Source organism: Megalops cyprinoides, chromosome 9, assembly GCF_013368585.1.
Source record: "Megalops cyprinoides isolate fMegCyp1 chromosome 9, fMegCyp1.pri, whole genome shotgun sequence".
Lineage (NCBI taxonomy): Eukaryota > Metazoa > Chordata > Actinopteri > Elopiformes > Megalopidae > Megalops > Megalops cyprinoides.
The window spans coordinates 4,296,057-4,320,310 of NC_050591.1; the positions used below are offsets into that span (position 1 = coordinate 4,296,057).

The 24,254-nt window shown below is 44.7% G+C and overlaps 1 protein-coding gene across 1 annotated transcript in view; it reads right to left on the bottom strand.

Moving 5' to 3' along the window:
- LOC118782798 (seizure protein 6 homolog) overlaps positions 1 to 24,254 on the bottom strand; it is a 202,396-nt gene that overhangs the window by 98,179 nt on the left and 79,963 nt on the right. The window contains exons 2-3 of the mRNA XM_036536360.1: positions 5,184 to 5,960; positions 3,945 to 4,078 (exon numbers count right to left, since the gene is read on the bottom strand). Of these exons, the coding sequence (XP_036392253.1) occupies positions 3,945 to 4,078; positions 5,184 to 5,960 (911 nt within the window). The remainder of the gene's footprint in view (positions 1 to 3,944; positions 4,079 to 5,183; positions 5,961 to 24,254) is intronic.

Here is a 24,254-nt window from a genome sequence, read left to right on the forward strand (position 1 = left end):
TACCTAAACATCATTGCAGACCAGGTACACCCCTTCATGGCAATGGTATTCCCTGATGGCAGTGGTCTCTTTCAGCAGGATAATGCGCCCTGCCACACTGCACACATTGTTCAGGAATGGTTTGAGGAACATGATGAAGTGTTCAAGGTGTTGCCTTGGCCTCCAAATTCTCCAGATCTCAATCCGACTGAGCATCTGGGGGGGACTGACAAGTCCAACCCACGGCCACTCCACCTCGCAACTTACAGGACTTGAAGGATCTGCTGCTAATGTTTTGGTGCCAGATACCACAGGACAGCTTCAGGGGTCTTATATAATATCAACTGAAGTGAACCTTACAACCTTCAATCACAGAAAAGGGTTTAAAATCGCACTGAAATACTGTGACGCATCCTAGCACTTATGGGAAATTTCCTAATTAAAGTAAAGAAAGCAGGTTAAATGGATTCCAAACCATGTGGGTAACCATCTGGTTACTGCTGTAAAAGCATTCACGAGGCGATGGGCACCTTCACCTGGTCGGTGAATCAAAGCCTTTTTTTGTCTGTCAGCCCAAAGCCGAGCCCTCTTTAATTAAGTTAAGAGTAGCCTGAGAGACATTTTAACTAGAGGCCATTAAAGAGCACCGTAAACAAACAAACAAAGCAGACAGATAATCCATAAGGCGTTAATTAAAGAGAGGAGCTCTGCATCTTCCTCTCCTGTCCGCCACTTTAAATAATTAAAATAAAGAGGAGATGAGACATATTTATACATCTTCCTCTGCGTGTGTGGAGGTAGAGGAGGAGCAGGTCAGGGTCTCGAGTTTGCCCCACAGACTTCCGCACCTGGCAGTCGTGGATGACAACTTAGCCTCACTTTGTCATCCAGATATATATCAGCCAACCCATGGGCAGGTCAGAGTGCTAATGGCTAATTTATATTTTATGAGTGCGTGAGTTAATCTCGCGGACAAGAGATAGCTGTGAGGTGATAGCTGAGATGGTTGTGAATACAGAGCTTTCAGGGACTGAGCACTGAGCGGATGACGGGGCCTCTGCTGTGGGGCACTCTTTTGGGCCTCTGGGACTCGTTCATTACGGCCACAGTCAGGGCTCCTCCAGCTCGCTAATAGCAGCGGCGGGAAGTGTCCAGTGTATGATGTCCCTCGAAGACCAGTGCCTTCTAAACGCAAGCTGCCAACTCATCATTACATTACATTATTGTCATTTATGGGATGCTTTCTCCAGGGCAACTTACATAGGTTACATTCTTTTCATGTTATCCGTTTATAAAGCTGGATGTTTACTGAGGCGGTTCCGGGTTAAGTAGTTTATCCATGGGTAAAGCAGCAATGCCGCAGCAGGGAATTGAACCAGCAACCTTTCAGTTACGAGCCTTGTTCCTTACCACTATGCCACACTGCCACTCTCAGCAGACCTCACTGGACACACCTCGATTTAGCTCCAGCATTACGTCATAACATATATGTCTTGACATGTTTTTCATTTTAATTTTAATTTTTATTGTAGTAGTTTTGCATTCAGTCTGGCACTGGCTATTACAGCACTTAGAGACAGACTGACATGCTCAGATGTGGTCTGTAGTTCTCTGTACTGTCCTTCATGTGACCACATTAGATCCACTTTTGTTCCTTTGCTCTGGCTAAGAGCTTCTGCCAAGAGAGTAATGAAAGTGTAATGAGGTTCACTTTGGTGACACAATAAAGTATACACCATCATTTATCTGGGCTCCTGCCAATCTTCCAGCTGATGGAGCTGTAGTCCCAGTTCAAGAGGCGGGCAGGTTGCTTTGCCATTCAGTCCTGCAAGCAACATGGACCTCGGGGAACAGAGCAGCACTGGCATGGTGAAGAGGGCAAACATCGGCACCATTTCCACCGACTCCATTCACAAAGTTCCCAAACTGATGTTGAGAAGAGAGCTTATCTGCCAGATGCTGACAGGCTCCCAGATTCATTTGCAGCAGTGAGCAGCCTGCTGCATGGTGGTTGGTGAATAATCAGGGTCTAGGGATCTGTCCACCTTCACACCACAGGGGTGCATACAGAAGGTGGATCATGTTTTGGCAGACTGACACTGCCTGCCTGTAATGGCACCGTCGTCCCTGTGGGTGGTGATAGAGAGAAGAGGACGGGGGCTCTGAACCTTCCACACTTCTGCTGGCAGACCGCAGATCTGACCTTTCGACCACGGCTGCACAATGCCTCTTCATCCATGCCCGTCACCCTGTCACACGTCTGAGACAGATCGGTGTGAAATTACGTCTGGCTGAACCTTTTCTTCGTCGTGCCATTTTATTCCCCCCCAGATCGTATTGATCGTGGTGTAATTTAAACGTCAGGGCAGAGAGATAACAAATTCCCCATGCCGTTTTGTAAAAACGCCACAATGCCGGTGAGGACACCCTCATTTCTCAAAGAAGCCCTTTCTTTCTGACAGCGTTTCTCTGTGGGGGTTGTTTGCTCCCCTGTTCTATGGCCGTCTGACTCCCCTGAGCCTGTCGAGCCGAGGATCGGCATGCTCGTTTTTCCCCGGTCGTGGTTCCACACCAACAGATCATATCGCCAGGCTGAGATGAACACAAAACCGAGCGTTTAAGGTCCACTCCACTGCTCAGCTTGTAAAGAAAAACTCGCCCACAAAACGAAATTGGATTCTGCCATGATCCTTTTCAGACTCAGAAAGTGTAATCTGGACTCTTTTTAAGTTCTGTTAAATGAATCTTTTTTTATTTGTGAGTTCTAATTTTAATACAAAGGCCAGACGGCTCAGTGTTGGCTGACGTAGGCTTTTGAAGCCAGCTGTCAGGACTGCATCGCCACGGTGTCATGTGGCCCTCAGTGGAACGACGGGGGGAGTGGCTTGCTGAGGGAGCCATTCCTCTCTGTGAGCTCTCTTTGTGCCTCATTAGCACTTGAGCAGTGTAGGATAGCTGTGAGGAATTTGTGTCAGGGACATTTGCATCACACCCGCCAGCCATGGTGATAAGAACGGCCCGTGGCTGCCTAGCTGAGGTACTTGGGGGGTTGTGGGCAGGAGAGGCTGTATCATGTGAGGTAACCCCCCCCCCCAGAATTTGGGGTGTCATCATAATGCGACAGGAGCATCTATCATAGAAGCAATCTTAGGCGCATTATTTTCTTTGAGATTTTACAGTACTCGGGAAGAGAGTGCTCAGGTAACCCCTCTCACAATTACCACAACCTGCCAAATCGGTTCTCTCCACTTGGGTAAAAATATCTAGTCCTTTTCTGGCTGTCTAGTATTATTAGATCAGTCAAGCGAGGTTTCATTTTGGAATGCTTACTGGATTTTTTACAGAGGGTTTATGTTAAGTGTATGGTATGCCATATGACTGGTAAAGTTGGCAGAAAGCTGTTTTAAGGGTAAAAATGCCTTGTACCTTCACCCCCTCCTGCCAGCAACTCCCAACACTCCTCTCCTTCCCTATCTATGCCCCGTTCTCTCCATCACTGTCCCCCTGCCACTGTCATTGTGCTCACGGCCTGGCACAGTCTGCACCCCTGACCACAGGCCTAGCCTGAAATGTATCAGATGTACTTTGCATTGGAATACCCATAGCACACATTTTATTTGTTACCACTGAAATGAAAGCAGATTACACCGTGACATCCCAAGCATGCTAGAGCTGTCAAATGAAGTAGTCAGCCTCCATACACGTCAATATATGGAAAATCCATTGGACCTATTTCACTTTTCCCACTGAAGCTATACTGAATTCTTTCTTTCTAGCAGGGCAGGTATTGTAAGTAGTGTACTGAGTATATAGGACTTCAGCAATGGTATATACAGTATATTATATATTGAAATTAACATTGCTATTTCTCTGGCTGTGTCTTTGCATCTACTGAACGTAGTATTATTGGGTCAGTCAAGCAAGGATCTCCACTCTGTAACCCACAGTAACCTTACGGCACTGACCTGGATCTCCACTCCATAGCCCATGTAGACAGTCACAGTGTGGGTGCAGTCCAGGCTGGGGTAGGACCACACGATGGGCTGAGGGGGAAACTCGATGTACCCCTCCAGTATGGTGAGGTTGGTGCTGCAGGGAACTGCAAGGACAAAGAAAGGAAGTACCATCATAATGGAAACAGGACACTGGACCCAAACATCCTGCTGGTTTCAGTCAATGACCCTTTTCCTCTTTGAAGAGGCCTTCCTCTTTCTGGTAGGATTGGCAGGAACAGGAGGAGTATGTGTGTGTGTGTGTGTGTGTGTTTGGCTTGGGGAAGAGCGCAGGTGAGAACAGGCGGTCATCTCCTCGCCACCTTGAAGTTCTCTCTGCTTGGCCAACCTCTTTATCTCCCTTTCAGGGTCAAATGGTGTATGGCCAGAGATTTCCTTTATTTTTGAGAGAGAGGGGAGTTTAAAAGGAGCACAGATGCCTCCCAACTGCAATTCAGCCATGCCTCTGACTCAGACTCCTCATAGCATCAAGTAGATGAGGGGACAACAGTCCTTCCCCAGAGAGTCCAGGCTTTTCCTCTCCAATGTGGTGGTGAAATTTCTTCTCTGCCACAGAAGGGGCTGCTGGGTATGCCTTTTAAATGAAGCTGGGGCCCTCAACTCTGAAGCACAGCCTCCCTTTGAAAGAAGCTGGGGCTCTGTCTGGAGCCATCAGCTCTGAAACACAGCTTGTTTTTAAATAAAGTGGGTATTCCAGAGTCTTCTACTCTGAAACACAGCTTCTTTATAAATTACGCTGAGACTCTGGAGCCATCTACTCTGAAACACAGCTTTATTTCCCCTGCAATAAAGACTGGTTGGAGAGCACAGCACTCCCCACGCACACACACACACACACACACACACACACACACACACACACGCACACTCACACACGCGCACATACTCGTATCTGGGAGCATTTGATTTGAGAGTGATGGGAGCAGGAACACCAGTGTTGTAATTAACTGAAGCCCCGTGGCTGTTTAGATATGAAGGGCGCACAGCCTTGCATATATGCCACGACACGTTTGCCGCTGGGGCTGACTGCTCCATCCAAGTGCCTCTGCACCTCTGTGCCTCTCCTGCCTCTTTGCCAACAAATACACACACTCATCAGGCATGCCTGAATCTCAGACAGGAAGAGGTACACCATTAGAGCAGGAGTGTGTGTGAACAGGCCCCATGTGTGAGCCACTAGAGGGGCCATACCTGGCGTCTGCATGGTGGTGATAATGGTGGTGGTGATGATGGTGGTGGTCGTGGTTTCCTCGTCCGTGTCTCCGGAGGACAATGACATCACTGCGGTGACCTCGCTGACGGGGCCCGGGTTCTGCTCCCCTGCCGGCTCTTGCGTTGCCGCGGCATCCTTTCTACCTGATGACATGAGGACCGGCAGCGCAGGGCCAACCACCTCACGCTCCGAAGGTCCACCCCTCGTGGGGCTGTTGTTGAGAGGTGGGAGGTCGGAGGTGCGCAGGACAGTGGTGGTCAGGGGGTCAGAGGTCACGGCCTCGTGCTCCGTCATCAAGGTCCCATCTTTCTTTGAGGCTATGCCCTGTACCACACCTTGTACCTGTAACTTATGAAGGGCGGATCCTGTGGTAGCCATGGGGGGTGTGGCTGCCTTGGTGGCTGTGGTGACCGCCAAATCAGAGAAGGCGGGCACGTCCTTATGTGGGACAAGCCGGGTAAGGGGGTGACCGGCAGGGTGACGATTCTCAGCTGGTGCTGTGGAGTGCCTGTCCACACCTCTGCCATCCTCAAAAATCTGCTCCTGCCCCTGAAGGCTGCTGATGGGAGGGGCCTCATGGAAGGGGAACCCCTTGAAGAGGGAGTGGTGGTTGTGAACGTTGAGTGGGGGCACGGTGGTGACCAGGGGGATCTCTCTCTCCATGTCATATGTGGTGGGGTATGGGCTGCGTCCTCCATCCCTCTCCAGCACATCCCCCCTTGGGCTGACTGCATCCACCTGCTCAGGATAGTAATCTGAAGGACACACACGTGTGCAAACATACACACACACACACACACACACACACACACATACACATTCACACACACAAACATGCACAGAATGACAGAGAGAGAGAGATAAAGCCAGAGAGCTGTCAGCTGCTGTCATGATACAGGAACATAATGATGCAGCTACTCAAAACACACCGTCTGCTTAAGAATCACATAAAACGCTTTCATGTCACTCTGTTCGTCCCTCTAAGCAACAAAACAATTTCAGACAAATTTGCCACAAAGTGTATCTGAAAACTTTCCTTTTTTTCATGCCAGCACAAAAGGCAGAATCTTTTTGTGTGAAAATGAGTGGGTGTATTTGTGGCGAATGCGTGTTCGCAGCAGCCGGTGGAATATCTGTGGGTATTGATTGAAAGGCTTGATGCAATTTTAACACACAGCAGTGCAACCCTATTGTGATTAGAGACAGTTAAAACACGGGGTTAAGCACCTTAACGAATGAACGGGGGGGGGGGGGGGGGTTCAGGCACTAATACCATAGTAGTTTGATTACCGTGAAAGAGCCTTTGAAAAAAGCAGTTTGGTGCCTGCAAGACAAAAAGATAATCTCCTTCATCATAGCAGCTCATTTGCATACCGTCTCCCCTCCCCTCCCAAATTACTTAAAAGAACATATTTGCCACCGAAGTCCTTTAATTAGCAAATACGATAACGCACCATGGAAAATAAATAATGCGCCACCCGACTCGCCCAACCGCACCTGGCAAGATAAAATCTCGTTCTTGTTCTCGAAGCACCTGCTGTTCTCTGAAGGAAATGTTGATTTCTGCTCAACGCTTCGTTTCCACTCTGATAGCACCCTCTCAGCCTTAATAGTGATGTTCTTCAAACAATGAAGCTTATTGTATCAACACGACTTTCCGCGAAGTGTGCGCTTTCACAGAGCAGCGAAACTGAGAGCGCCCCCCCAAAAAAAAAAACCTATGGAAGAAGAAAAAGATCATGTTTCAAACGAAACGGAACTGACGGACTTGTTATTACATCTCCACGAGCTGTTGAAATAAAAAAGGAACATGTCTCAGCCCAGAGGGAGCTCAAGGGGTTGGACCAAATCAAATCTGGTTCGAAGTGATGCTCACGTGCGCTGGAGCCAAAAGGCACATGAAAGCCACTATCGGATGCGAAAGGACAATCAAGATTGTCATCCGAGGCCCAGTACCACGGGGCAGCAGACCGCAAGTGTACATTTTTCCCTCAACATAGATTTTTGGTACCGAAAACCAATCAGAATAATATTTCTCTAAGGGGATAACAACAGTGAATAAACCTTCAGGCTATTGTAGATTTTTGGTCCAAATCTTCCTGCGCTGCAGTAGTGATGGCAGATTTCTATAGCAGCTGGGGACATCCTGAGAGGACGTACAAATTAGTCCGAACATGATAGCGGGTAGAAAACGAATGAAAGAAATTCTGCACAAAATGCCCATGATTTAAAAAATGACATTCAGTTACATTGTGTTCAGAAAATGAAACCATTCCGCCAAAAATTGGAGGATGGTGGAAAAATGTAATAGTTTTCCGTGCCTCTTGTGCTCAGAATGTCCATGAAGGACACTATGACATTCAGCACGTCTCTACTCCGAATATGAACCCCCCCCCGCCCCGAAGCGAAGAGGTGGGCGGAGATAATAATGTTATTCAAATGAAGCAATATCAAACTCATGTAGGGATAGAACACTTCAAACACGAAGTAGAAAAACTCATTTTTAACACCCTGCATAAACTAAGCGAAATTTTATGCAGCCAACAGAGCTCGCTGAACAACAGGCCATGTGCTACAGTTACAGCGCAGGGGTAGGGAGCGACGTCGCTTCATGAAGAACTGAGCCACAGCCCCTCGCCTCCTCCTTGTGTTCAAAGCCAGAGCCTTGCTTCAGGCGCTTGCTTGGTTTGGGCCAGAAGGCTCGCCGGCTCTGACTCAGAACCCACAAGGAAATGCGTTTTCTTTACTTTCAGCTTCTCTGCTTTTCCTCCATTAATTTACCTTAGAAAGCTATTTTCGCTTCTGTTTCATTCAAGAGGTTCTTCGAGACAATCGCGAAGCGAGACAATGCAGATCTAAAATGTGGGATAGAAAAAGTTGATGCCAGGGGAAAAATACTCAAAAATGAAACTAGAAGCACAGCTTTAATCTCTATTAGAGTAATATTATTTGTTTTCTAAGAGTAGTTGCAGAGATGCGATTTGTGCCAAAACAGCAGTGTCCTCTGATCTATGCTGTATGTGTGCTGTCAGCGGAGTGTTTTCTTCACTGTAAAAACAACAACAGATGCATTCTTATGAAACTGAAAGAAACATCTCAGAAGCTATTGTAAGACTGAGGCAAAAAAGATAGGCTTCATCGAGTCATTATTATTGCATACCCACAAACAGGAATTTCATAACATTTGTGTGAAGGAGCTGCTTTTAAAAAGCCGCGGGAAAGTGTTTGTTGGCTTGTAAGGGGTATTATGTTGGTTCTTGGTGCAGAACTGTATGTCCACCTGAGTGCTCTCCCTTGAGTTAGTTTTTTAATGACTTAGGCCACTGATATTTTCCCGAGCATGTATGGAGGACAAAAATTGACATACGCATAAATAAATAAATGCAGAAATAAATGAAAAATAAATACATTTTGGCAATGAAAAGGCTATTTCTGTATTTTTACATTTTTAAAAATTTATTTATGCATTTCTACATTTATTTATTTTTTCCGTTTTTCTACATTTATTTATGCATATCTATATTTATTTATTTCTGTATTTCTGTTTCCGTATGTTAATTGAGTGGGTGGTCCTATACCTCAGTCTAAAGCCGGATTGGTTATAGCGGTGCGATTGGATCTACTGCTACTACCTTGACTTGACTGGTACACGGGAGGTTTGCCTTTAGTTCGCTACTAGCCGCTTAGCTAAACTGAGTTGTCGACAGTTTTAATGTAGCCCTGTGTTATTGATGGAAAGTTTTGTAGGAGCCATTGCCAATGATTTAAGATCATTAGCGAACAATCTTGAGAACAATGCACCCAATGACTACCTTCAGTTTCGTCTTTGACGATTAATGGTGGATTTAGTTCAGCTCAAAGCTGATATGGATGTAGAAGTTGACGTAGCAGTGCTAGACAGTCTTCAAGAAGTCGCCTACCAACTTCACATCCTCTCAGAGACAAAGGAAGTGACGATTAGACGTCCATCGTACTTTTTACCTCCTGACATAATTGAAGCGCACCTGATTTTGGGGCACACCGCTGTAACCAATCCGGCTTTAGATTGAGGTAGGACCACCCACGCAATTAACATACGGACACAGAAATACAGAAATAAATAAATGTAGAAATACAGAAATAAATAAATGTAGAAATGCATAAACAAATAAATGTAGAAATAAATAAATAAATAAATAAATGTAGAAACACATAAATAAATAAATAAATAAATGTAAAAATACAGAAATATCCTTTTTCATTACAAAAATGTGTTTATTTTTCATTTATTTATGTATTTATTTATTTCTGCATTTATTCATGCTTATGTCATTTTTTGTCCACCACAAGCATGGCCCCTCAGCATCGTGCTTTTTAATGTCAGCACTAACTGGAGGAAGTAGTTCTAGAATGGGTGGTGTCCTTCAATTATTTACTTGCTGACTGAGAGGCTCCCCTCAATGGGACAACTGTCACCCTTTTTACCACTAGATGGTGAAAAGGCCAACAGCCCCTGAGCAGCGCCTGCCTAGTTCCTGTTAAGGCAGAGTACTACAACAGTTTTATTTGTGTGTACATGCCTCTATCAGAGTGAGGCAACATACTCTCTTTTCATGCTCCAGAGCTCAGGCAGGCCTGCTATACATGTGCATATTGATTGGCAGGGAGGGAGTTTAGCTCCATGGCTTTTATTCCACAAAGGAGGAACAAAACTGTTTTGAGTAGGGGCTCCATGATCTCAGTATAGACAGTCTCAGTTATACCAAGGCCTTGGTGGACACTCCAGCAGGATTAAAGCAGTTCCATTCATCTGTATACCCTACCACCACCGCTCCACTAAGAGACGGTGCCAGACAGCTTGGAAAACCAACACAAAATGTGACCTCTAAAGCCCACTCCCTTTCTGAGAGGCAGCTGTTGGACATCTAGTTAGGCCTGTTTGTGGAATAATTATGACCCTCCCTCACAGCACTGGAATACATGGTTATGCCCAAGTTCATAAACGACACAACCATAAACCCGTACAGTATAAAAACCATCATAAGCAACATAATGCAATGTGACAACAAAACAAGTGTTTGCTACAACCCTCCCAACCCCACCACTAATGGCAATCAGCAAAAAACGCAAATCCCCCTTCCAAAGTGGGCACTGAATTTACAGCTTCCTGCGCACCACGCACCCCCCCATACCCCCCCCCCCCCCCCCACACACACACACACATGCATACATGCACACACACACGCATACACGCACACACACATGCATACACACACACACACGCATACACGCACGCATACACATATACACCACGGGAGTCTCATTTTGTTTTTTTGTTTTGAATCATAAACATCATTAAAATGTGCTTGGTATTAAACATAAGGAGCCCGTGGCTCTCTCCTGGCTGAGGGTTCAGAGGAAATGTGGAATCAATCTCATTATTGCACCTTTGAATTAATAATAAATAAATAAGAAGCAGCTTGTGCCACCAGCCAAATGGAGGGATAATAGACTATCAGGAGGGGCGGCCGCAGTCACATTTTCATTAAGCTGCTGAATTTTCATTTCCTCTGAGCACAGTGTTGAATAAGGGGGGGGGGGGGGGGGGGCTCTGGGGACAATTGCCCAGATATAATCGAAGCAGCCCTCCTCCACCCACTCTGTGTTGTCAGAGAATGTGACAAAATGTCCAGAAACGGTCATGGATGATTTCAACGGGTCAATGGTCAGAGTTGAGCAGACGCTAGAGTTTTGCTGGTAGAATGGCACCAGGCAGGGCTGAATATGACGGTGATTGTGTTTCCAGCAATAACTGATTATTTTCAGTGAGGGAAAGCCTTTAGTCTTACTCACCAGATTCATACAGCAGGATTGCTGCCAGTCACTGTTCCTGACAATACCTGTTTGCTGGATCTAAAGAAAAGGAGCATGGTGTAGTGACTAAGGTACTTGGTTGAGGTTCTGAGTTCCATTCCCAGGCAGTGTAGTGCTCCTGCATCACTGAGGTCAGTGCTTTGCCATTATAATACCTAACTGAGTGAGCCTCCCTTCTGGATATGAGCAACTACCAGGCATATAAAATAACTTCTGCTTACAGAGTTCGAACAGCACCAATGGCTTCTGTTTTGCCATCAAACAGACAGCAGTGTGTTGAAATACACTGATGAGACCCCTGCTGCGCAGAGAGAACTCGGGGAGGGGGCAGAGCCTGTCCCCATTAATTTGCACCGCAGCGACTGGCAGGGTGAAGTGATGTCAGGCACTGGTTTTTATGAGTGCTTTCTTAAGATTCCATCCATCTTTCCCTGCGAGGTCCGTTTGCCACGTGACACCGGCTCAAACGGGCACGTTGACTCTGAGGGGGACACTCTCCTGGGCCGGCTCCTTATTGCCGAGCTTCCGGGGGGAGCCCTTTTGTTTTATTCATTTTCAGATCAAACACCACCGCCGCCCCTGGGATCCAATCACACGCTCTTGCTGTGGAGGAGAACAAATGCTCCCCGCACTTGCTGCCAATAATGGCGGGCCGTCATTACGGAGTCTGGCACCGGGACACCTTCGCCAGGTGTGCTTTCTCACAAGCACAGCAATAAAACACCGCCTGAAAGGAGAGCCCTGATTAAAAGGCACCTTGCCTTGTGTGATGTGAAAAATATGCTTTCCTGGAGAAAGTGTTTTGTTGGCCACACAGTACAAAGCTTTTAAAAGCATTTACTTTACACACAACTGGCATGTACAACCAAGCACATTCCTTTTATTTTTGGACTTTTAATAGGTTTCAATTTATCTGAAAGGGCTAATTCATCAATTAAATTATAACTGCATACTAGTGAAAATCTGAAAATTGACCAGAGAACAGACTTACATAAGACACAATCATTGAGAAAGTTGAACAAATACATGGAGGTGAGGAGCAGGTCCAGTGCACAACAATCACAGATACCCCCAGAGACAGGAATGGGACCAGAACATTGTGTGCAAGGAATTGTGGGAGATATTATAGTAAGATCTTACAGTAACTCCCTGCATTTCTTCTAGATGTATTAGTTGCATTTTCAGCTGGAAAGCATTGAATACTCGGACCTTTGGTTTTTCTTTTTGAGTGTGGCTGACATGTTATCTTATTTGTCCCAAAGCCCCAGGAATCTTTCCTCTTGGGGGATAATAATAATAATAATAATAAGTATTGTATTTTGTGATGTTGTCTGTAGTGGCATCAGGATGAAAAATATTCAAAAACACCTAGGATATAGATATAAATGATATGATATAAATAATCTTATTTGATCAGGGTGTAGTGGGAGGCTGAGGGACTGACCGCGCCCCTGATGCTAGTTTACCTCAAAGAAATGCTGGAACAGTGCCAGGGCTATGTGTTACTGCTAGGATTGCAGGAAGAGACTGCTATGATTTGAACTTAACTGGTGTACACTCAAAGGGTGTGCATGTTTGCTACATTCTTGCATGCCAAAGCTGTTCTCTATCTCATTTCTTAATACATGCAACACTACTTGAAAACACCACTGAACTACCTGACTCAACAATGAATCTGGCAACGCTGTCCTCAACGTTTTACTAAACAGGTGCTCGCTTGCTCACATGCCTCTTACTCATGCACTTTTTCACATGTTCTCTCACATGCATTAATTCTTGTGTATTCTCTCATGTATGTGTTCTTTATTGGCTTCAACGCAGAACACAGAGGAAAACCACTCAGACCTGCTCCTTCTGTCCATCTCTCTGTCCCAAAACCCAACAAACACATCACAGCACTGGTTTGGGAGTGAGGCCTCATGAAAATGGGCGGAGCTATCATGTATTGTTAGAGATATTATCACTGATTCAAACAAATCATAACATTTCATTATGGAGAGTAAATTCTTTTGATTGGTTTATACAAGTCAGTGGTTGACTTGCAATGGGACTGGAAGGCCCCCGACTGTTTCCTCTCAGAGACAGCGGGCAGGGTGCTCCCTGTCCTAATTTTCAGGTAGATTAAGGTGTCTCTGCCTGCCTCCCCAGCCTGCTCCACTGGCCTGGTTGTAAACGAGCCGAGGAGGAGGAGCCCTCGCAGGAGCAGCTCCTGGAGTTGGCGGAATGTGTAATGGAGAGAGGTGGTGTCTGAGGAGTCTGTGCAGCGTCACATATAAAGCGGATTATCAGCACGTCCATACCCCCCGACAAGCTGTGCACCGCATCAATAATGCAGGGGGGGACTAACAACACATTGCCTTCTTCAAGGTTCATATAAACACTGTTCCCCCTTTCCTCACAGGCTGGGCCACCACTGGGGGGAGGGAGGAGGTGTGATGTTATGCCTTGGAGAAAGAAAACAGAGAGGTGGAATAGGGAATAGGGAGTCTCAAAGAGGGTTACTGAAGTCTGACCACCAACCATGGGGACACCAGAGGTGGGTCCCTTACCTCTGGTGTCCCCGTGGTTAAATAGTTTTGTATTTCTTACATACTGTTTTTTCCTCAGTTGTTGAATGAAATTAGTGAGAAGCGCTACTATCCGTTAAAGGCTGGGCTGAACGTGAGGGACTAAATGAGAGGCCAGCATGGAGTCCATACACCACACCACAGAATTGCATGAAATTGCGTGACTGAAAGATGCTTTGACACTGGAGAAGGACAGAGTGTCCCTGCATCTCTCTCTCTCCCTGCCTCCCTCTCCCTCCCTCTCTCTCTCACACAAACTCTCCCCCCTTTCTCTCTCCTTCTTTCTCTCACACATGCTCTTTCTCTCTCTCTCTCTCTCTCTCTCTCTCTCTGTCAGCAGTCAACACACACACAAAGACTCTCTGAATAAGGGAATAGCCTCAAGAAGCGCTTTGATGTTTATCGTTCAGTTTTTGAAAGCTTGTTACAGAAAATTGGCTTATCTCAAACAAACCCAAGTTGAGTGTAAACTCCTCTGATTAAACTTCAGAATGTTTCTGCAGAGGAGTGGCAGAGGGGGAAAAAACTGCCCCTTTGGAACGGAGAAGTGAAGAACTCGTCATGGTAGTCACCCTGGCCCAGTTTGGATAACCAGAACATGAACATGTTTTGTGAAAGCACACATAATAAAATAAGACTGTGTTGCCAAAGCACAATAAACATGTTCCAAACATAAATATAACAAAGACACGCAGAGAGCTGTCGGGGAAGTGAGAATTTAAAAAAATTAAATGGTCTGAACCCAGCGGCCTTAGAAATTAATGCCCTTGTTTATCGTCTGGCACTCTGAATACCGAACACAAATGACACCAATTACTAAAATTCCCCACTTAACCAACATGTAAAATAAATTTTAAAAATTAATTGAATTTAATAATTATTATTACAGATATTGATTATCAATTAAATCACCAAATTCGTTCATAGGAAATGAGCAGTCTGGTGGATCAAACTTTGCCAGAAATGTACAATCACAACTGGAATAAATTAAAAAGGTTTATTGAGTAGTTACACTAAAGCCCCTTTCACACATGCACTGGATGCCGGAACTTATCCGGCCCTTAGCCGGAGGAGCTGTATGTGAGAACGCAAATGTCCGAATCAGTCGCACCGGACATGTGACGGACTTTGTTCTGCCAACTCCCTAGTACAAAGTCCGCCTCATGTCGGAGTGAGCCCATGTGTGAACAGAGCAGGCAACGTTCTGGAGAATCCACCGCGAGCAAGTGGGCGTGTTGATGACGTTTCTATTATGTGACTGGCGCGAAATCGGAAGAATACAAACATCTGCCTCGTACTCTTTTCCGCGTGCCTGTACATAGCTTTCCACTGTTTCATTGACATCGCGGATATGTCCAAATACATGCTATTTTGAGTCCAATGATCATTAAAGAGATAGTTAGCTATAGCTATACTGCCAAAACTTGACTCCTACGATGATTAATAACATTGGCTAGTAGTTTATTATCTGGTTAATAGCTAGCCAAGCTGTAGCTAAGTAATACTGATAGTGATAGTGATAGTGATAGTGAGATAGGTGAACTGGTGACCTAACATTACATAGCCTTCTCCTCCTCCGTACCACATTATGTACCCCTACCACCGAAAGGTAAGACATTGAAAAGAAAAAAACTGAAAATACTTCAACTCGCGAATACTTTAGGTGATCTCGTAAATACTTTTCACTCGTGAGAATGCAAGTGGCGTCTAATACCACGAGGAAATCTGGACGTTTCTAAACTCGCATTTCAAGCGACAATGTAACATACTACAAATGTAATTATTAATGGTCACATACTGGGTACTACACTGAAAAACAGCATGCAGTATACAGTATATACTTGTGTAGTACGCGGTACACAGTATGCAGTAGGCGTTTTCGAATACAGCCACTGCGATTTCTGCAGTGTACTTTTTGCGCCATGTCCTGCCACCTGCACGTTCTACCCAGGTGCCGCCCCTCACCTAAACCAAACCGGAGTATTTCCTGTAGGTGAGAACGCGTCTGTCACGGACAATCTCCTGTTGCGTGTTCCATGTGTGAAAGGGCAATTCCGGCCAAGTTGAGGACCTGATTCTCCGCACTTTGTCCGGAGTTCATATGAGAAAACGGCTTAAGACAAAGACAAAATTCAATTACATGAATTACATGAAGACATTAACAAAACAAGAACATGGATGGATCACGGAATGGATGAATGAATGCGTGAAGAGAAAATTACCCAAGCCAATTGTTTATCTCTCCCAAGGAGGAACACTGGAACCACTCATAATAACAGCAAAGCTCCAAGAGTAAAAATCCATAAAGTTGCAGGAGAAACTGAGCAGATTGAATGGAGTGCAAGCAACAACTAAGCCAAGCTGTGCAGACAAAAACTGAGCCACGGACTGAGCATAGGCTGACCGTACTGGATGACTGAGCTGGATAACTGAGCATCGAGGCCTGTTCTAGGCCTGACTTAAGAAGAAGCTCTCTCCACCTCCCTGACCCACACATAATTAATTTTATGGTGGGGGAGTGCCTGGAAGTTTCTTCAGGACTTAATTTAGTGCTTTAGATCCAAACATCTGGAAATACCAGATATATTTTCGAGATTATCATTTTTACATTCAACGCTTCATGCGCATCGCAATGACACCAAACATTAATAGTCATGGGTTGAGAGGAGAGAGTTGGCATTGGGCACGGCAATGGGTTTTCCAACATTTTTCCCATGACATGAGGGTACAATTAACTGTGGGATATAAAAGGGTAAGTGATCCAAACATGTAGATACACACAAGGAAATACACACACAAACACACACACGCTGATTGTGCTCAGGAAGGGGAGAAGGGGGGGAGAAGGCAACCCTCTGCAGTTGTGGTCTGTCTGAATGTTACTGTTTTTAAGATGTAGTTACTTTAAGATTGGCTGAAAAGGCAGAGTTCTTTAATATTATAAGTATTTTGCACCTGAACCTCTTTCAGATTACACCAAACATGACTGTGGCCACCGTTTAGCCAAGGATTTTACATCTGAGGGGCAGGTTAATGCTTACCAATAAACAAAGCGGGCGTACCACGCCCTACTTTTGCTTTTATCTGGAAAAATCAAATGTAAATCGAGACCGGCAATCATTAGTTTGAGGTTTTAAGTATCTGGGTCTTAGGTAACTTCTTGCAATCTTAAAGCAATGGCTGCTTATTTTAAGTAGGTATGTGACCTGTTGTCACTGATTTAGGAGTATTTATGATGGTGGACCATTTGCCCTCTTGCCTGCTGTGTGTGTGTATTTGTTGATTTATTTGCCTTTGGCCTGGTCCTGAGTAGGGAAAGCAATCACAAAAACCCAGACCAGGGCAAAGAACCATAAAATGCATGGTACTCTCTGAGCTGTGGCACTGGCATATTGTTGAGAGTGTGGTGTATTTTTGGCTGAGTAATCAAGGCTCCCTGTGATCTGTGCTGGTGGTGGGGGCAGTCCGAATCATGTATCAAACGTGGCCAGCATCTTGGCCAAGTTTCCATCAGAATATTTCTGTCCATGTTCCTGCACTCAGATTTTGGATCAAGTGTGAATGGCTCCCTCTTGAAGAAGAAGATGAGAATTATTGCTGAGCAGCTTTAGAATGATTAATTCCAGAGGAGCAATTACTGTAGGACCCCAGAACAAAGCGCACCCCGCCTCCACCCCTTCCTCACAATGAAGAATTGCGTACAGAGTCCCAAGAAAAGACATTCCACTTATGAGGAATAAATTAAAAGTGCAAGTGGGAAAAGAGGAGAGAGAGGGAGGGAAAAAAGATTAAAAAAACCAGATTCCATCTGGAGCTGAATTTCCTAGGCTTGTTTGAGCCCTGCTGTAAATTCACACACAGGGACTGATAATCACTCAGGACTGGATGGTACTGTGTTCACCATGTCAGTCAGACTGCAACTCTGCCAATTAGCATAGCAGTAATGGAAAGGGCCAGTGCAGTCACTCACAGAGCACAAACACACACACTCACTCACTCACACATGCATGCATACAAAAACACACACACACTCACACACATGTATGCATGCATTCATACCAATGAACACAAACACACTGACACACAAATATTCACACCCACACACCTCACACACACACATATGCATGCATACTCACACACACACCCATGAACACAAATACATGGACAGAGACACACAAACGCACACAGGCACACACATATTCGCAAGCACTCATGTAAGCAAGCACTCACAGATCCATACATCTTGGCAGCTCTCATTCACCACTGGGACCCTGTATGACGTGAACAAATGTACTGACACAGACAGGAAGACAGCACTGCCATTTAAAATCCATGACCTCTAAATGTAAAAGAGGATGAAGTGCCAGAACTAGCCAATCAGATCGCAAGAATATTCACTGCAATCTCATTTTCATCTTATCCCAAAAACCCTCTGAAAAAATAATGTTGATGCATCCACTGTGTAAATGTGTTGCTTTCCCTAAACAAACATTTCTTGAAACAAAGATGATGCAAATTATTCATGTAAAAACTTGACTGTCAACATCCTTGACACTGTACTAAGCGTGTGTGCTGAACTTCATTCATCACTGCGGATGAAGACACACCCGCTGGGGTATGAGACCCGATGTGTTTCACTACGAGCAGTGAGAAAGTCATCTCCATGTGAAATTTCAGTCACCTCAAAAATAACAATAAATATATACAAAAAAGAACAGCCCAGCATCACGCTTAGATCACTTAGATCCTTCTTTTTCACAGCTCTTGATTGCTACAGTAAGTCACATTGAATTAAACTCGAACCACTTCCACACTTGAACACCTCCACAACCCAAGTGAACACAACAGAAACTGAGAGTAAGTAATTTCTCATTGCTTACACAAAAATACAGATGTTAAGCATATTTTTGCAAAACAGAAAACACAATTCTATACAAATGGCAAAAAAAATCATTAAAGTAAATCATGTCAAGCAGGACTGAAGCTTAGTCTCAACTAATTGCTGCCGTAAATTATAAACCTCTGCATGTAGACAATACCTCTGCATTTGTTCAATCAACAATCAGCCCTCATACATGCATTAAATGGGTCACCACTGAGTTGATGTTTGCAGGAATGGAATGGATAAGACCTTAGTGAATGGAGCTTGAAGCCAAATCAACTCCACAAATCTTAATATATGTGATTGAAACAGGCTTCAACCTGTCAGGTAAGGAGATGTGGAAGGAACATTTGTCAAAGAACCACTATAAATGTGCCATGCCAAAGGTGGGGGCCAACATAACCATATGTGCCACACTCTCCAGTGAGGGCGTTCTTACCCACAATCCCACAGTTGGGCCGTACAACACATAGCGTTTAATTACATTCCTTGATTTGTTGTACCAGAGTATTGTACCACCAGAAGGGAGAGGGGAGGGAAGGCCTGATATGTCACATAGTGGAACAATGTTGCATTCTATCACTCCTGTCAGGTCACTGAATGGCTTGCAATTTGTGATGATGCAGTTTCTGCCCCCCTACACTCCACTTCTCAGGCACGTTGAGGAATTCTTCTCTTTATGGAGGTGGAAGGCAAATGTTCACATGACCAGATGTCCCTCCCTGATGCAATGAATGCTGGCTGTCTGGCAGTCACAGCCAGGGATGGTTAGGGGTGGATGTGCCACTGCAGGTCTTTGTCCTCGTTGCATTGAAAGGAAAAAAATGTGATGCTGATAGGAACATGTGGCTTGAATGACTAGAAAGAATGGAAGCGCAGTGTACTTAATTGTTTTGACTTAATGACCTTTTTTCACACGAAGCGACTTTTTTCATTATCAGCTTGGTATATTTTAGTTATATTGATACTTTATATTGATAGCTGTACTTATTTATTGGGCTACTGTGTTATGTTTGATAGAAAGGATTTGCTGTAAGATGACAAGTTATGCTGTTTTTCTAGACTTATGTCATTTGGTGGTTTGTACTTAACATTTTGAGTATGTTAATACATTTTGTAAATGAAGTGTGTCATTTTGACAAATGCTATTTAGTTTTGGGGACTGTGTTAACTGTTTTGCAAAATTGACCTCTGTTTTCAGAAATGTCCTCAAGTAACTGAAAAAAATTGTAAGACACACCAATCAATTAAATCTTACTAATCTTGTTCTACAGTTAGGAGGAGGTCAGATAGGCATTCATGATTATCTAACAGGATTTTTACAGTTTATTTTTTCAGACATTTGGATGCTTTGTTAGAAACAATGCTGCTGATACTGAGAATAGCATACACAATCAACAAAACTGTTTCAATCTGCAAAACAGCAAGTGCATGCTGTACTATCAACACAATCAAAAAATGGTATCCAATTAGAAAACACTACCTTAAAAAACTCCTGACTAAAGATGGTGAAAAGAAAAAAAAACTATTTTTGAAAAAAAAAATACATCAAATACTGCAATTAGGTCAGGAAAAAATCAGATATGCAATCATTTAGTCATGAAAGAAACAAAACTAATAAAATTATGAAAGCTATCTACAGTGCGCAGATATTTACTGTCCTGTATCTTCCCTGTGATTTGGATTAGGCCATAGACTTTCATTCATGTCTTACCCACTGTAATATTCTCCCTGGCCACATAAAAGAGCTTTGTTTGGCAAATCCAACCTTTGCATACCATGGTGATGTGTTCACAGGCTACGTCCATGGCCTCAAATCCTCAGCTGCACTGAGGGATGGTGAGTATGGTGGGAGATACACCATCGATATGCTGGGGTGGGCTTGGAACCGCTGCACTGTGGTGGAACACCACCTTGTCGCATGTGATGACAATGTTGTGCAACTGTAGCCCCTCCATCACTGCTCCGACCATCAACTGCATGTCAGTTCACAGCTGATTGCATGATCAACAGTTCTGTAAGGCATTTTGTTCTCTTTTGTTGGCCTTGACTAAGTCTCCCAGATTGCATTAGGAGCATTGTGGAATTGCGGGCACCTCGAGATTAGAGCTTCTCAGAACCTCACAGTTGGTCAGCGGCTTTGGTTTCATTTACATTTTACAATCCACTTACATTCCATTTTACATTTCCTGGGTGAAATATGAAGAAAATGGAAATTATTATGGGTATGTGCTGATATTGAGTCTGACCCAATGATTCATCACATCCTTCACTCACCATCCTACCATTCAGAGAGTGTTCTCATGAACAGGGGCTTCTGGGATGTTGGCTACAATGCAGTACCTTGACCATTGGGGGCAGAGAGGGGCTCTCTCCCTGGTCTTTGTGCTCTAGTCCCCTAACTCCCTAGAGTGATGCTTTTCTCTATCATTCACCTTCCTGTTGATACCACACCTCCCTTTCCTGAACTCCCCATCTGCTCAGGAATATGGTACACCAACTAGAGCTATAACTTCAAAAATGTATGCAACTGGGCTTGTATCATCTTCATATTATCTACAAATTTATGTTTGAAAACAGCGTGCTCATAATGCACCCGATCTGAAACAATTCATTCAGAGTCTCTTCGGACTTAATTAATCTTGTTTACGCAGAATTACTAAAAGGTTAATTATTTGGCTTTGTGTGACTTAACACTCTTTCAATGGTCTCAGACAAAAGACTAGTTTCCACCTGTTTGCCTGTGGCTATGAGAATTCCACAGCGAGAAGTACCTACAGAAAGTTTAATTGCACTGTTCAGGTGCCAAAGTAAACTATTGCTTCACTAAACTTCTTTCAGGTTGACATGAGGCTGACACTTAGCGCTACACAGTGCCGACGCATTCAGCCGCCTTCATTATCTTCTGCAGTCACAGATGTAATTCAAAGCCCTTTTGAATCTCCAAGATGGGGGAAAAACACATTTTCTTGCAGCCTTATTCTGTCACAACAAGAACAGTCCTGGCTTTTCTTGAAAGAAAACTAAACATAGATGACATCTCTCGCAATTTATAAAAGATAACAAAGGTAATATGCAATACCAACAGAACATAACTCAACCCGAGACACTCGTCTGGGAACGCAAACAATAGGCAAGGGGAAATAACAAGGCAGCAGAAGGTTTCTGCTGAAAGTGGATGAAGCAGACAAGGGGAGACATCAGATTCATCGGCATGAATGTGAACAGAAAGGCCTGAGGTTGGATTTCTCTCTCTGTCCCCATGTTAGCGGGTCCCATCATGCTTTGTTGACTGGGAGCACAATGCCATGGGGGGGGGTGTCATGGCGAGTGCCAGGCACAAGGATATGAGGGTGGGAAATGTGTTTGTGATAAGAGCACCAGCATCTGATACTTTGCTCCTTCCCCCCCTCTCCCATTCCTTCTATCCTTCCCTCTTGTCCTCCCTCTCTTATTCACTCTCTCTCTCTTATTGCCTTCCTCTCCTATTCCTTCTGTCCTGTTCCCTCCATCTCTCCAATTCCCTCTCTCCTTCCATCTCTCCCTCTCTGTCTCCCTCTCCTTCCCTGTCCTTTCCTTCCTTTTCATTAAATTCCTTGCACTCCCTCTCACATTCCCTCTCTTCCTTCACCTCTCTCCTTCAACTCAATGTGCTTCTCCTTCTCTTTTCCCCTCCTTCCCTGTCAGTCTCTCAGTCTCCCCCCCCCCCCCCCCCCCTTCTCTCTCTCCCTCTCTCCCTCCTGCCCTGCCTGGTTTCAAGCTGCTCCAGGCCTGCTGTGATAACACCACTGTACAAGAGCCCTGTGATAGGCTGGCATTTCAGGGGGCTTTTCTTCAGACAAACAGAGCACATCCTGTTTAACACCACGTGTGCACAAGAGGCTGCCACAGCCATCGCAGCCCAGGATCCGCATCAGAACAGGCGGACAGAGCAAGAGAAAAACGACAGCATAGATTATTATTCATGTACATTTTAATCCTCAAATGGAGGTTAATGGCCTGTTCAGATTTAGGCTGAGGGTTAACTGTCCTCTTAAACCCTAAAGTCAGGAGAGTGAGTTCATCATTTCTGAATTACACCCATCCCTGTGTCTATCTTCTGTAATATCAGGAGCTTTATCACAACCTGCAGCTTTCACTCTGGCAATGGGAGATTCTGAAATTCTCTGATAGTGACAGCCGGTCCTGAGGTTCTCCAAGCAGGACAACAGATATAATATCTCAGCCACTTCTGGCCTCTACTGACAGGTTGCTGGCTTATCTAGCAACAGTTACAGGATGTGTTCACTTAAGGCAGGTGACTCAGCCTCAGTCCTGGAGGGCCACAGTGCCTGCAGAGCTACTCTACCCTGTGCCTGGAGGGCTGCAGTATCTGCAGGGCTACTTTGCCCTGGTCCTGGAGGGATACAGTGTCTGTTTCTGCATTGGTGATATGTTCATCATTTTAATGTGCCTACATGACAATGTCAGGCTACATCTTAAAGTTACAAAAGGCAAAATGGCAAAAGTATGTAGCAGCTGTAGTTAGGCAACTGTAATACGAAGAGTGATACTGTTCACTGAAAGAAATGGGAATTGCACAAGAGGGAATTTGGCCAGAAAAAATGAAGACAAAAGAAATTCCATCTTCAGTCTGAAGTTCAAGTAAGAAGTCACACTCATGCTTTTCACTCAATTGATTAGAACTTGCACTGTATTGTTTTAACATAGTATTAGACAACATCTGAAAAACATTTCTAGCATCACTTGTCAAAGCAATTTCAATTTACTTGCAGCTTGAATTTTTTTCCCCTTTGTGTTTACACCTGCACCTTACCTGCTGTCATACACCTATACCTGCACTTACTATTATTATTATTATTATTATTATTATTATTATTATGCATTTGTTCATTTCATTCAGAGTACCACAGCAAAACCCCAAAGGGATTTGAACTCGCAACCCCTGGATTACAAGCCCCACTCCCCAACAGCTCCACCACACTGCTGATCCTTAGTGTGTTAACTAACCAATCTACTACTTAGAAAATACAGAGGGTCAACTAAACATATTTTTAGACTTGTTGGCAAATGCAAAACAAGCCAGTGATTAAAATGTGCTTTTCCGTGCAGTGGAGAGACAGGATGTAGAATGAGGCCTGAATATGTCAGAACCCTGAGCTCTGCCTCCCTTAAGGGGCTCCAGTCAGGTGAAAATTTAATGTGCTGACTAATCTAGCGGCTGCTAGAAAAGAACAGAAAAAAATGAAAGAAATGAGCAAGTCTAACAGCACGGCTTTGCCCTGACTTTCCTGTGAACCCGAAACAACCTCCCTCTCTCTCTCTCTCTCTCTCTCTCTCTCTCGCTCTCTCTCTCCCCCCTCCCTCAGTCTCTCTCTCTCTTTCTCTCTGTCTCTCAGTGAGTCAGAGCAGAGTAAGATTGTGTAAATTGGGAGAGAGGGATGAGCACTGTTAGCTTATCAAGTGAAGTGCGCTGCCAGAGAAACGCACACAAGTGGGGCAGAATTACATCTGCAGGATGGACAGGGCAAATGAAGAAACATGAAGAGCGCGCTTTAGGAGTGGGACGACGAGGTACTCAGGACTGAGCAACAGCCAGAATCTCGGGCCCTCGAGCACGTCTCCACATCGCTCAGAGTGATCCGCTCCGAGGCACCGCTAAACGAGTGGCCGGCGAGGGCCGCAGGGGGATTATTTCCTGCTCCTCATTGTTCTTCTCCTTGTTTTTAGAGAGTAAGTTCTTAGGA